The sequence below is a fragment of the Dysidea avara genome, chromosome 11, assembly GCF_963678975.1.
Source record: "Dysidea avara chromosome 11, odDysAvar1.4, whole genome shotgun sequence".
NCBI lineage: Eukaryota > Metazoa > Porifera > Demospongiae > Dictyoceratida > Dysideidae > Dysidea > Dysidea avara.
In genome coordinates this window covers 25,285,518-25,298,935 of record NC_089282.1, presented here as the reverse complement: position 1 = coordinate 25,298,935, position 13,418 = coordinate 25,285,518, and the positions used below count along the sequence as shown (strand labels likewise).

The 13,418-nt window shown below is 38.3% G+C and overlaps 2 protein-coding genes and 1 long non-coding RNA gene across 3 annotated transcripts in view; 2 read left to right on the top strand and 1 right to left on the bottom strand.

The window, feature by feature from the left end:
• Window positions 1-13,418, top strand: part of LOC136239146 (uncharacterized) — a 223,461-nt gene that overhangs the window by 101,899 nt on the left and 108,144 nt on the right. The gene's annotated exons all lie outside the window — the stretch shown is intronic.
• LOC136238941 (acid-sensing ion channel 1A-like) lies at window positions 5,554-7,397 on the top strand. Its single transcript, XM_066029655.1, has one exon. The coding sequence runs from the start codon at window positions 5,656-5,658 to the stop codon at window positions 7,213-7,215; it is 1,560 nt and encodes a 519-aa protein (XP_065885727.1). The 5' UTR covers window positions 5,554-5,655; the 3' UTR covers window positions 7,216-7,397.
• On the bottom strand, window positions 11,630-13,234 carry LOC136239142 (acid-sensing ion channel 4-A-like). The gene has a single exon (XM_066029883.1). It carries the CDS (start codon window positions 13,174-13,176, stop codon window positions 11,695-11,697), a length of 1,482 nt encoding a protein of 493 aa, XP_065885955.1. The 5' UTR covers window positions 13,177-13,234; the 3' UTR covers window positions 11,630-11,694.

Sequence of the window (13,418 nt, the reverse complement as noted above, 5' to 3'; positions counted from 1 at the left end):
CTTTCCCCAGTAAATAAAGTTTGTTAATTATATACATTCTTTTACCACATCAAAAGATTTTTGAGTAAAATAGAGTGGTGCTGCACCGCCCTTTAGAGAAGTCCTGAGGCCAACATAATAAGATTCCTTGTTTCCTGTCATGTTGAGAGCAATCAGGTAGCGAGGGCAGGCAATTATTATTATTATTATATAACTAAAATTTCATTATTTTGGTGAGCTTTCAAAATGACAATACACTGTCCAAAAGCCACTTGTTTCATGCAGCAGGCTAGACGTTTCAAAGGACTGTACTTTTCATATGTGTCACAGACAGCAACAAAGCACATTCCAAGAAATTTATAGAGGAGTTTGAAACTAGTAAATGCCTCCCAGTAAATAAACACTGGTTTTGATTGCTGCAGTAACATAACTGAGTGTTGCTGACTGCTCTATTAGAGTATCTCCATCTTTAACACAAAGTTTCTTAAATCTTAATTACAATAATAATTACCAATGTGGTAGCATGCGGGCAGGTGACAGAAAACAAGGAATTAATAAATGTTGGCCTGCATCATCTATTCTCAGTACACAACATTAGTATGTTAGTATGTAAAATATAAGATACATTATAACAGTACAAGTCATAAATATTAGCTGATGATGTTATTGCTTCTCTGAAGGGGGTTTGAATAATGAGTAGATCAACTCTAATACTTCGAAGAACATCAACAGGCCAGCTCCAAAAATATGCCAATATATCCAATAAAGTCTGCAACATATCTGAACAAGGTGTACTGCAACTCTTCTTCAGAAAATATGTGCTCTAAAGCATCGTAATATATGGCAAACTTGCTGACAGTGGCTGATAGGTGAGAAGAAGTGAATGAGGGATTCACATAATAGACTATTGTGCCATTTGGGTAAGTGAAATAAAGTCTGGTGTTGGAAACAACCCAAGTTGAAGAAAATAGCTGACATTGTATAGACCAAGAATATGTGGTCCTGGATATCTAGAATAGGATTCTTGAATGTTATACTCCACACGTTCACAAGGTACTGGACAGTCACAATACTTTTGTTGGAATTGATGTTGATAAGGTACCAGACAATAAATAGTTTCATACAAGTGCGGGTACTATCAGGCATGTACTCAGCCTTACAACCACATTTTATGATGGAAAATTGTGTCTCACACTCTATCAGACACGACTCTCTGGAGTAACTCTTGAAATATGTCAGAGTGACATGATCATTACACTGTCCATCTGGGGGAGATAGTAGTCGATATCTTTCTTCTGTGATGACCATTTGTGTCTTTACACCTGGTGATATCAGTAAGCTGTTATGAGTACCGATGTGTGGAAAGTGATTATGGTTGTGAATAATTCCTGCTGAACTAACAGTAGATGTACATACTGCTCCACATTCAGTCTAAGAAGTAAACCATATCTGGATCCTGGTCTGCTTACATGATAAGAGGTCAAGTTGCCATTTGGGTTAAAAGTGTGACACAGGCCAATACTGGTTGGCCGTGTTGTGAAGTCTTGTACTGAACACGGTCTACCATCAAATGTACATGAAAGAATCATATTTTCAATTTTATGTCCCATGTCTTGAAACAGAGTGTTGTTCCCACCATGAGCTGCATCGTACTGTTGTGCAAAACTAGCAAAGAATAAAACAGGTAAAAACCCTAGCATCAATAAGGTATGCTAGAAATAGATCTGCTTGTTCCAAGGATAAGTTATTTGAGAGAACAGCTTAATATTTTAATGGGTTAATGATACAAAATGTGATTGCAGGAAACTTCATCTGCTTTGGAAAGTGGTAACTAGAAGTAAGGTAAGTCCTCCTAGCTGCAAACCTGCTAGTAATTGCACCCAGTGAACATAACATCAAAATAGTTGCTGCTAATAAGAACACAATCCAAAGTATAACTTTCACATTGAACCTGCTCGGCCACGGTAAGGAATGGTATTCCATGAAATGACGAGTAAGCAAAACATGTATGAAAGCTCTTCCAAATTTGTAACGCTGCTCTCTTTTTTTATCAACACATTTGTTGTCTGTGTTGGTATCACTGGAAGCCACGGTCACTGCGGCCCCTTCTTCCATCATGTGAAACCATACAGAAGTATAGCACTCTACTAAATGGCATTGAGCAACCACTATCGCTAGTTAGCTGTTTGATTAGTAACTTTCCCCTCGCTGTGTGAGCATTATTTTGAATGTACTTTAAGCATTACTATAGCTTTGTATATCTCACGTGCTATTCGAAAATAATGATTGTACCATAGATAATAGAGGGTCATTCCATGCCAATTCAACAAAAAAAAATCCTGATCCTTTTGGATTTTCATGACGTTTTTGCATATAGACATGGACTCAACTTTCTCACACCAAAATTTGGCCCATTCTATTGATCTCCCTTTAAGATATGACCACTCCAATTTTTTTACAAAATACTACAATACACTGGCTTAATAAATGATGGTAATTATCACAAAATCTTTCTGTGTAGATTTTTGGAATGCTTATTAAATTCTCTTTCAAGTGATATATAATTCATTATAATTACTCAAAGGAAAAGGTCAAACCACAAAAAAATGTGACTTTTTCCTTTGATCTTACTTTTTTCAAAAAGGACTTTTTCAAAAAGGATATTTCATTTTTGTTCAAATATTCTTCTAATACCCTTCTTTCATGACAGTAAGTGTGAAGTTGGGATGGCAAATAGATCATGAGTTGTGGCTACATACGTAATTTTACATGCTAGTGGGGGTATAAGTATGAACACTACTATAACAATGCAAACTTTTAAAGTATGGAATCTCATCAGAACGTGTGACCAAATTGCAATACACATACAGTTGGAGGCATAGTATAGAAGTATCATAAGGTGGTTAAACAGAAGTATCAATACTCACCATTTCTGAAGCCACACCAATATCCCCTATTGTTAAGTATATCGATGCAGCTAACAACATGATTTAGGTGCAAACACCATCAGGAGTCCATAATTGAGATTTTATGAACTCCTGATGCCATATATTTGGAGAGTTTAGTAGCAAATTAAGGTTTGACAAAATTGTGGAAAATTCACATTAACATTATGAAGTTGGAGAGTAGATCATTCCTTATTCACCAAATTTGCCAATTCTTCAGCTAAGTTTTTAGGACATCTGTATGCATATCAGCAGACACTACATAATAACAGAAAAGTTTGGTGGAGGAAATATTTGTGGGAGAATTTGGCATTGCATGGAACCTATTTAAGCCAGTCAAAACTTTGGGTCGGTCACCTTCAGGCAAGTGGCTGCTTTTGACAGGATTAGTGTATAAGTATCTCATTTGGAAGAATGTATAGTTAGCCCTTATATATGGTGGCCTTTCTATACAGTCACTGTACCAATCAAAACCCTCCAATTTCGTAATTTTAATAGAGTCCTATATTGTGAAGTTTCCACAATTCTGACAAACCTTTCTCTTACAAAGCTTACATATCAATTTGCTACTAAACTCTCCCAACTATATGGCATCAGAAGTTCATAAAATCTCTATTGCACTCCTGATGGTGTTTGCACCAAAATCATGTTGTTATCATAACTGCATCGATGTACATAGCAATAGGGGATATTGGTGTGGCTTCAGAAATGGATGGCATTGATACTTCTGTTTAATCACCTTATGATACTTCTATACTATGCCTCCAACTGTATGTGCATCGCAACTTGGCCACGTTCTGATGAGATTCCATACTATAATTTAATTTAAAAGTTTGTATTGTTATAGTAGTGTTCATACTCATACCCCAGGGGCGGATCCAGGGGGAGGGGGCTTTGGGGGCTGAAGCCCCCCCTTCATATTTAGGCTTTACTTGATCAATATGCTGAGTATTATAATGAAATTTTGTCTTAGCATAATTATATGATCACTAATAATACAAATACTCAGAAAACCACCTTATAAACATCTTTCCAAGGTATTATCAGTGGAGTTATGCTAAAGTTTATGCAACAAGGACCCGGATCAGCATTGGAGGTGTACAAGATCGAGATATTCTAATAGAGCAGTCAGCTAACTACTCTAATAGAACATTCAGCTGGAAACATTGTAGGATTGGTTCTGTTATGGAATTTTTCCAAATCTGCCTGCACCTATACATACAATGAAGTGCATTGGTCTCTTTAAAGGGCTTCATTCATCTACTTGTGTAGTTAATATGTATGGCAATACTTAATTCAGGTACACAATTTCCATTGAAAATGCTCTCAGATTCAATCTTGTATTGTTCAAATTTCAAAATTTTCCACTTTCAACATTATTATTTTAACATGCACCTATTCAGTGTTGTGCAATTGTGAGAGGGGTGCATCATGTACTTGGTTGTCTGTACCTACCCAAGCTTTTCCATGAGCAAAATGCTTCAGAGAGCCATACCTATAATCTAAAGGCAGTATATAAAATATCTACAGGCAGAAAATACTATGAATTTTATGTGGAAACGTCTCCAAATTGCAGTGTTTTAGCAACTATTTTTCAAAATTTTCCTGGGGGGGGCATGCCCCCAGACCCCCCTAGTTCCAGCATGCTTTGCATGCTGGGAGTGTGCTTTGCACACTTCTACCCAAAAGATTAGACCTTGAGGTAGCCCCCCCCCCCCCCCCCCCCCCCCCTTTTATAAATCCTAGATCCGCCCCTGTACCCCACTAGCCAATAGCATGTAAAATTACGTGTGTAGCCACAACTCATCAGTGATCTACTTGCCATCCCAACGTCACACTTACTGTCGTGAAAGAAGGGTATTAGAAGAATATTTGAACAAAAAATTTAAGTAATTGAAATATCCTTTTCTATTTGAAAATATAAGATCAAAGAAAAAGTCACATTTTTGTGGTTTGACCTTTTCCTTTGAGTAATTATAATGAATTATTTATCACATGAAAGAGAATTTAATAAGCGTTCCAAAAATCTCAACAGAAAGGTTCAGTTTGTGACAATCACCGACAAAGTTAGCTATGACCATTTCATTAAACCAGTAGCTATAGTATAACTTGGAGTGGTCATATCTTAAAGGGAGATCAATAGAATGGGCCAAGTGTGTGAGAAAGTTTCTTAGTAGAGTCCATATCTATGTAAATTTCATGATAATCCAAAGGGGTCAGGATTTTTATTTTATTTTTTTTTAATTTGGTATGACCCTAGACACCCCTACCTGGGTGGCGCTTAGAAGTTTCCAATCCAGTATGGGATGTTGCTACCAACAGACCTTTGGTGTTTTTACACCATATTAAAAGCCTAAATAAATAAATAAATAAATAATGGTTTGAATGTTTGATCACAGCAGCCATGCCTCCAACTAGTCTCGTGTGGCCAGACCGCTTTTTCTCAGCACGGCGCTTATCGATTGCCGTGCCGAGAAAAAGTTATTGAGCCACTACTGATACAGCAGACATGCGCCCTAAAAGGACTATATAATCTATGCTATTTACAGGCTTTCGGTAGCCTTAGTTTCTTGCGGGTTAATAAGCGTACGCTGCTTCTTTGGTGTGCACGTGAGAAAGTTGATGCTATAGCAACGAGTCGGTGATTGCTTTGCCAGAGTAATTTTATAGATTTTAATCGCCGGGGTCTCGGTTCTAACACTCAAGCTACAGCCTATTTGTTTCTTGTGTGATGAATGCCGCTACAGCATCTCCAGCCTGTAGTGACGAAGATGATGACAGTGATGGTTTTACAATAGATTTAATATCGGAAAGTGATGCTTACCAGTCTTCGCTTAGTATAAATGAAGCGACTAACGAAGACAAAAGCAACGTGAGAAGTGAAGAATGCTTCTCAGCAGCACGAATTTGGGATAGTATTTGGAGATGCTTTGCCTACTCATCGTTTCACGGGGTACCATTCCTTGCTGCTCACAGAAAGTTCAACCTGAAGTTAGTACTGTGGATTGTGTTTTTAATAGCTGCACTTATTCTAATGCTACTATCACTCGGTGCTATAACTAGCAGGTTTATAGCTGGAGGGACTTATCTCACCTCCAGTTACCACTTTCCAAAACAGATTAATTTTCCTGCAATAACTTTGTGTAATATTAATCCTTTTAGAGCTTCAGCTGTTCTCTCAAATAACTTATCCTTGGAACAAGCAGATCTATTTCTAGCATACCTTTCAAACACCATTGGTGTTAGATCCTTACCTGTTTCATTCTTTGCTAGTTTTGCACAACAGTACGATGCAGCTCATGGTGGGAACAACACTCTATTTCAAGACATGGGACATAGAATTGAAGATTTGTTTCTTTCATGTACATTTGATGGTAGACCATGTTCATTGACAGACTTCACAACACGACCAACTAGTGTTGGCCTGTGTCACACTTTTAACCCAAATGGCAACTTTACCCCTTATCATGTTAGCAGACCTGGATACAGGTATGGATTAATAATTAAACTGAATGTGGAGCAGTATGAATACTTCATATCTACTGTTGGTTTAGCAGGAATCAATGTGTTTATTCACGACCATGATCACTTTCCACACATCGGTACTCATAACAGGTTACTGATATCACCAGGTGTAAGGACACAAATGATAATTACAGAAAAAAGATATCAACTACTACCTCCCCCAGATGGGCAGTGTAATGATTATGTCACTCTGACATATTTCAAGAGTTACACTAGAGAGTCATGCCTGATAGAGTGTGAGACACAACTTGCCATCAGAGAATGTGATTGTAAGGCTGAGTACATGCCTGGAAGTACCCGCACTTGTACCCTCAATGAAACTATTTATTGTCTGGTACCTTATCAACATCAATTTCAAACAAAGTATTGTGACTGTCCAGTACCTTGTGAAAGTGTGGAGTATAACGTTCAAGAATCCTATGCTAAATATCCATCCCCACATTTTATCGATGTGTTCAATAACAGCTATTACATCCAAAGTGGGGTATTTCCAATACCAGACTTTGCTGTATCCACATACAGATACCCTAATGGCACTGTATTCTATTATTTGAGTTCCCTGATCACCCCAGAATTGACAACAGACAACTACATAAAGCTTGTTCTATACTACGATGCCTTGGAGTATATACAGATTAATGAACAACTTCAGTACACTGCTTTTAGATTTGTTGCAGATTATACAGGATTCGTGACGTTCTTCATAGGTGCTGGTTTTATGTCATTCTTTGAGATACTAGTGCTGATTTACTCATTGTTCAAGTAATAGCACATCTTGGTATAGTACTGATACAAAACATACTCAAATATTTCACTAATTCAGCTATAAGGTGTAATAAAATTATCAATGTACGTATAATTGTATCATTTTATTAGCTTAGACTTGTGAGAAACTAAGGTTTTCTGCTACTGGCTATAAACACACACAACTAGTTTGGCCCATGCACTAGCTATTGGCCTTTAGCACATCAGATGGAAACACTTCTTGTCTCACAACTCCCATCATCAACCTATAGAACAGTCATTGTAAACAGTACAGAACACAGAATGGCTATGGTTTAGGGCACATTCCCATCATGTAATAGTATTTAAATAAAATTGCTACAAATTAATTTTGGTGAACTTTGAAACACTGTTGTGAAAGCTAAAATGGCTACAGCTTCTGGGAGGGGGAGGGGCTGTGCCCCCAGACCCCTGCTGCCAAGATTCTATACCTGCATGGTCGGTATTTATAATAGTAATCTAAACCAAAACATCCCAGGAATTTCTGTAGAAGAATGTAGAAGAAGGATAAGAAGAATCAGACTTAAAGCCACAGAGTTATAACACGAAATCCAACTTGAAGTGCGAGATCGAGATACTCTAATAGAGCAGTCATCCTAATAGAGCAGTCACCCTGAAGAGAGATCAGCTAAAAAAATTGGACCCTGCACTAAACAGCATCACCTTAAACCTTAAAATTCTAATTAACTCATGCATGACAATATAGGTGATTTTCCAAAATTCAGTCACATAGCTACGTAATATATGCTTAATAAGCTGGCTACAATCATTTTTTTGCATAGCTGACAGGGTGATTTGTTTGTAGCTGATTTTTCTACAGGGTGATTTGTTTGCAGCTGAACTCTCTTCATGATGGTTTCTTTGTAGCTGAACTCTCTACAAGGTGACTTCTTCTAGCTGATCTCTCTACAGGGTGATTTGTTTGTAGCTGAACTCTCTTCATGATGGTTTCTTTGTAGCTGAACTCTCTACAAGGTGACTTCTTCTAGCTGATCTCTCTACAAGGTGACTTCTTCTAGCTGATCTCTCTACAGGGTGATTTGTTTGTAGCTGAACTCTCTTCATGATGGTTTCTTTGTAGCTGAACTCTCTACAAGGCAACTTCTTCTAACTGAACTCTCTACAGGGAGATTTGTTTGCAGCTGAACTCTCTACATGGTGGTTTCTTTTTACTGTAGCTGAACTCTCTACAAGGTAATTTCTTCTAGCTGATCTCTCTACAGGGTGATTTGTTTGTAGCTGAATTCTATACAGGTGATTTGTTTGCAGCTGAGCTCTTTACAGAATGGTTTCTTTGTAGCTGAACTCTCTACAAGGTAACTCCTTCTAACTGAACTCTCTACAGGGAAATTTGTTTGCAGCTGAACTCTCTTCATGATGGTTTCTTTGTAGCTGAACTCTCTACAAGGTAATTTCTACTAGCTGAACTCCCTACATGGTGGTTTCTTTGTAGGTGAACTCTCTACAAGGTGACTTCTAGCTGATCTTTCTACAGGGTGATTTGTTTGTAGCTGATTTTTCTACAGGGTGATTTGTTTGCAGCTGAACTCTCTTCATGATGGTTTCTTTGTAGCTGAACTCTCTACAAGGTGACTTCTTCTTGCTGATCTTTCTACAGGGTGATTTGTTTGTAGCTGATTTTTCTACAGGGTGATTTGTTTGCAGCTGAACTCTCTTCATGATGGTTTCTTTGTAGCTGAACTCTCTACAAGGTGACTTCTTCTAGCTGATCTCTCTACAAGGTGACTTCTTCTAGCTGATCTCTCTACAGGGTGATTTGTTTGTAGCTGAACTCTCTTCATGATGGTTTCTTTGTAGCTGAACTCTCTACAAGGTAACTTCTTCTAACTGAACTCTCTATAGGGAGATTTGTTTGCAGCTGAACTCTCTTCATGATGGTTTCTTTGTAGCTGAACTCTCTACAAGGTAATTTCTTCTAGCTGAACTCCCTACATGGTGGTTTCTTTGTAGCTGAACTCTCTACAGGTGATTTGTTTGCAGCTGAACTCTCCACATGATGGTTTCTTTAAATTTGTAGCTGAACTCTCTACAAGGTAACTTCTTCTAGCTGATCTCTCTACAGGGTGATTTGTTTGTAGCTGAATTCTGTACAGGTGATTTGTTTGCAGCTGAGCTCTTTACAGAATGGCTTCTTTGTAGCTGAACTCTCTACAAGGTAACTTCTTCTAACTGAACTCTCTACAGGGAGATTTGTTTGCAGCTGAACTCTCTTCATGATGGTTTCTTTGTAGCTGAACTCTCTACAAGGTACCTTCTTCTAGCTGAACTCTCTACATGGTGGTTTCTTTGTAGCTGAACTCTCTACAAGGTGACTTCTTCTAGCTGATCTTTCTACAGGGTGATTTGTTTGTAGCTGAATTCTGTACAGGTGATTTGTTTGCAGCTGAGCTCTTTACAGAATGATTTCTATGTAGCTGAACTCTTTACAAGGTAACTTCTTCTAGCTGATGTCTCTACAGGGTCACTAGTTTGTAAATGAATTCTCTACATGGTGGTTTCTTTGTAACTGAACTCTCTACAAGGAAGCTTCTCCTAGCTGATTTCTCTACAGGGAGATTTGTTTGTAGCTGAACTCTCTACAGGTGATTTGTTTGCAGCTGAACTCTCTACAGTGTGGTTTCTTTGTAGCTGAACTCTACAAGGTGATTTCTTCTAGCTGAATTATCTCTTTCTATAGTTGCATGAATTCCCTACAAGGTAACTTCTTCTAGCTGATCTCTCTACAGGGCGATTTGTTTGTAGCTAAACTCTCTACAGTGTGGTTTCTTTGTAGCTGAACTCTACAAGGTGATTTCTTCTAGCTGAATTATCTCTTTCTATAGTTGCATGAATTCCCTACAAGGTAACTTCTTCTAGCTGATCTCTCTACAGGGTGAATTGTTTGTGGCTGATCTCTCTACAGGGTGACTTGTTTGTAGCTGATCTCTATACAGGTTACTTGTTTCTAACTTATTTCTTGAATTCTCTTCGGGTGACTGCTCTATTAGGATGACTGCTCTATTAGGATGACTGCTCTATTAGAGTATCTCGATCTCGCACTTGCTACACCAAGTTGGATTTCGTGTTATAACTCCGTGGCTTTAAGTCTGATTCTTCTACACCATTGAAGAGCCTTTCTAAGATGATAACTCCATGTGTACAGCGATTTTCAAAGCATTACCCCAAGCGGTTTACCTGGTAGGCGTGGCAAGCAGTCGTTTTTTATTAGCTAATCTCGATTGCGTAAGTGTTACACACTGTTGGTTTTTTCGTTGTATCTTCCTGGTTTTTAGCTCGATTTCTTTCAAACTACAAAAGGTTTGAGGTTCAATAGTTAGCCTATTCACCCACCGATTTTCAGCTTCTTCCCATTCGCGGTTTACCCTGTAGGTGTGACAACATATTGGTGTTATTTTTCGTGAATAATCGCTCATAACTCTTTGCCTGTTTATTGTATTCCAGCCAAAGTTGGTACAGAGATGCGCCTTTATACCCCCCTTCTGTGTGCCAAATTTCAAGGCGATCGGATATGGCGTTCGCGTTTTATAGCAGTTTTTGTAAGTGTGCGAAAAGAGGAAGAAAAACAAGAATAAAAAAAAAACGAAGAAACTAAGCCAATTTTTGAAGACGCATATCTCGGGAACGCATGAAGTGATTTCGCTCAAATTTGGAATGTGGAGTGCTGAAGGTGGAGGGAATGTCCACAGCAATAATCGTCTTGTTTCATCAAGGCAGCACAGAGCTACGGAGGTGCGAAAATTTGTGTTTTCTTTCTTCCTGTCAATATACTCACGGGTGTTACGCGCCGGCTTCTTGGGCCGCACGACATACTACCGTGTGTCTTGATACTGGTTTTGATTGCTGTAGTAAGATAACTGTGTTGCTGATTGCTCTATTAGAGTATCTCGATCTTTAACACGAATAAATCTTACTTACAATAACTACCAATGTGGTAGCATGCGGGCAGGTGACAGAAAACAAGGAATTAATGCTGGCCTGCATCATTTATTCTCAGTACACAACATTAGGCCACTCCAATTGGTAATTATGTTTCTGGTCCTTTGAAAATCAGTTTTAGGTGCGGGCGGGCGGAATTCAGCAACGAAGCAACAATGAAGTGACTGCTCAATTAGAGTATTTTTTGTGATTTACTGACTGTTCTATTAGAGTATATCGATCAGTACTATACACTTACACTCCGCCCATTTCTTCTGATAAAATACTTAGATAGTTATATCTAGCACACTTGTTGCAGCCCAATATTTGTCTCTGAAATCCAGGTTTTTCAAATAGCTGATGCGGGCATTTTTCCCCATGTATTTCTGAAATTTCACATTCTCCAAAAAAGGATGCGGGCGGTGGACCAGAAACATAATTACCGATTGGAGTGGCCTTAGTATGTTAGTATGTAAAATATAAGATACATTATAACAGTACAAGTCATAAATATTAGCTGATGATGTTATTGCTTCTCTGAAGGAGGTTTGAATAATGAGTAGATCAACTCCAATACTTCAAAGAATGTCAACAAGCCAACTCCAAAAAATATGCCAATATATCCGATAAAGTCTGCAACATATCTGAACAAGGTGTACTGCAACTCTTCTTCAGAAAATATGTACTCTAAAGCATCGTAGTATATAGCAAACTTGCTGATAGTGGCTGATAGGTGAGAAGAAGTGAATGAGGGATTCACATAATAGACTATTGTGCCATTTGGGTAAGTGAAATTGCTTATAATAAAGTCTGGTATTGGAAACAACCCAAGTTGAAGAAAATAGCTGACATTGTATAGACCAAGAAGATGTGGTCCTGGATATCTGGAATAGGATTCTTGAATGTTATACTCCACACTTTCACAGGGTACTGGACAGTCACAATACTTTTGTTGGAACTGATGTTGATAAGGTACCAGACAATAAATAGTTTCATTGAGGGTACAAGTGCGGGTACTTCCAGGCATGTACTCAGCCTTACAACCACATTCTCTGATGGCAAGTTGTGTCTCACACTCTATCAGACATGACTCTCTAGTGTAACTCTTGAAATGTGTCAGAGTGACATGATCATTACACTGTCCACCTGGGGGAGATAGTAGTCGATATCTTTTTTCTGTGATGACCATTTGTGTCCTTACACCTGGTGATATCAATAACCTGTTATGAGTGCCGATGTGTGGAAAGTGATTATGATCATGAATAAACACATTGATTCCTGCTGAACTAACAGTAGATGTGAAGTATTCATACTGCTCCGCATTCAGTCTAAGAAGTAAACCATATCTGGATCCTGGTCTGCTAACATGATAAGAGGTCAAGTTGCCATTTGGATTAAAAGTGTGACACAGACCAACACTGGTTGACCGTGTTGTGAAGTCTTGTACTGAACACGGTCTGCCATCAAATGTACATGAAAGAATCATATCTTCAATTGTATGTCCCATGTCTTGAAATAGAGTGTTGTTCCCACCATGAGCTGCATCATACTGTTGTGCAAAATTAGCAAAGAATGAAACAGGTAAGGACCTAACACCAATGGTGTTTGAAAGGTATGCTAGAAATAGATCTGCTTGTTCCAAGGACATGTTGTTTGTGAGAACAGCTGAATATTTTAATGGATTAATGTTACAAAATGTGATTGCAGGAAACTTCATATGCTTTGGAAAATGATAACTAGAAGTAAGGTAAGTCCTCCTAGCTGCAAACCTGCTAGAAATTGCACCTAGTGAATATAACATTAAAATAGTTGCTGCTAATAAGAACACAATCCAAAGTATAACTTTCACATTGAACCTGCTCTCCGCGGTAAGGAATGGTATTCCATGAAATGACGAGTAAGCAGAACATGTATGAAAGCTCTTCCAAATTTGTAACGCCGCTGCTCTTCTTTTTTTATCAACACGTTTGTAATCACTGGAAGTCGGCGCTGAGGCCCCTTTTTCCATCACGTGAAATTGTACAGTAGTATATAGCACTCTTATCAAATTGCTGCTATTCTAATAAAGAGGTCGTTGCGAGGAATAAATTATTTGAATTTGAACTGCGCAGATGAGGCGTTACTATAGCTTCGCATTTAGTCTCACGTGTCAAAACTACCTAGTACCATAGGTATGAAACTATGGCTGTGATCCCCAATCAAACTGAAAATTCATTTTCCTACTGTTAATAACATAATTATGACTAACGA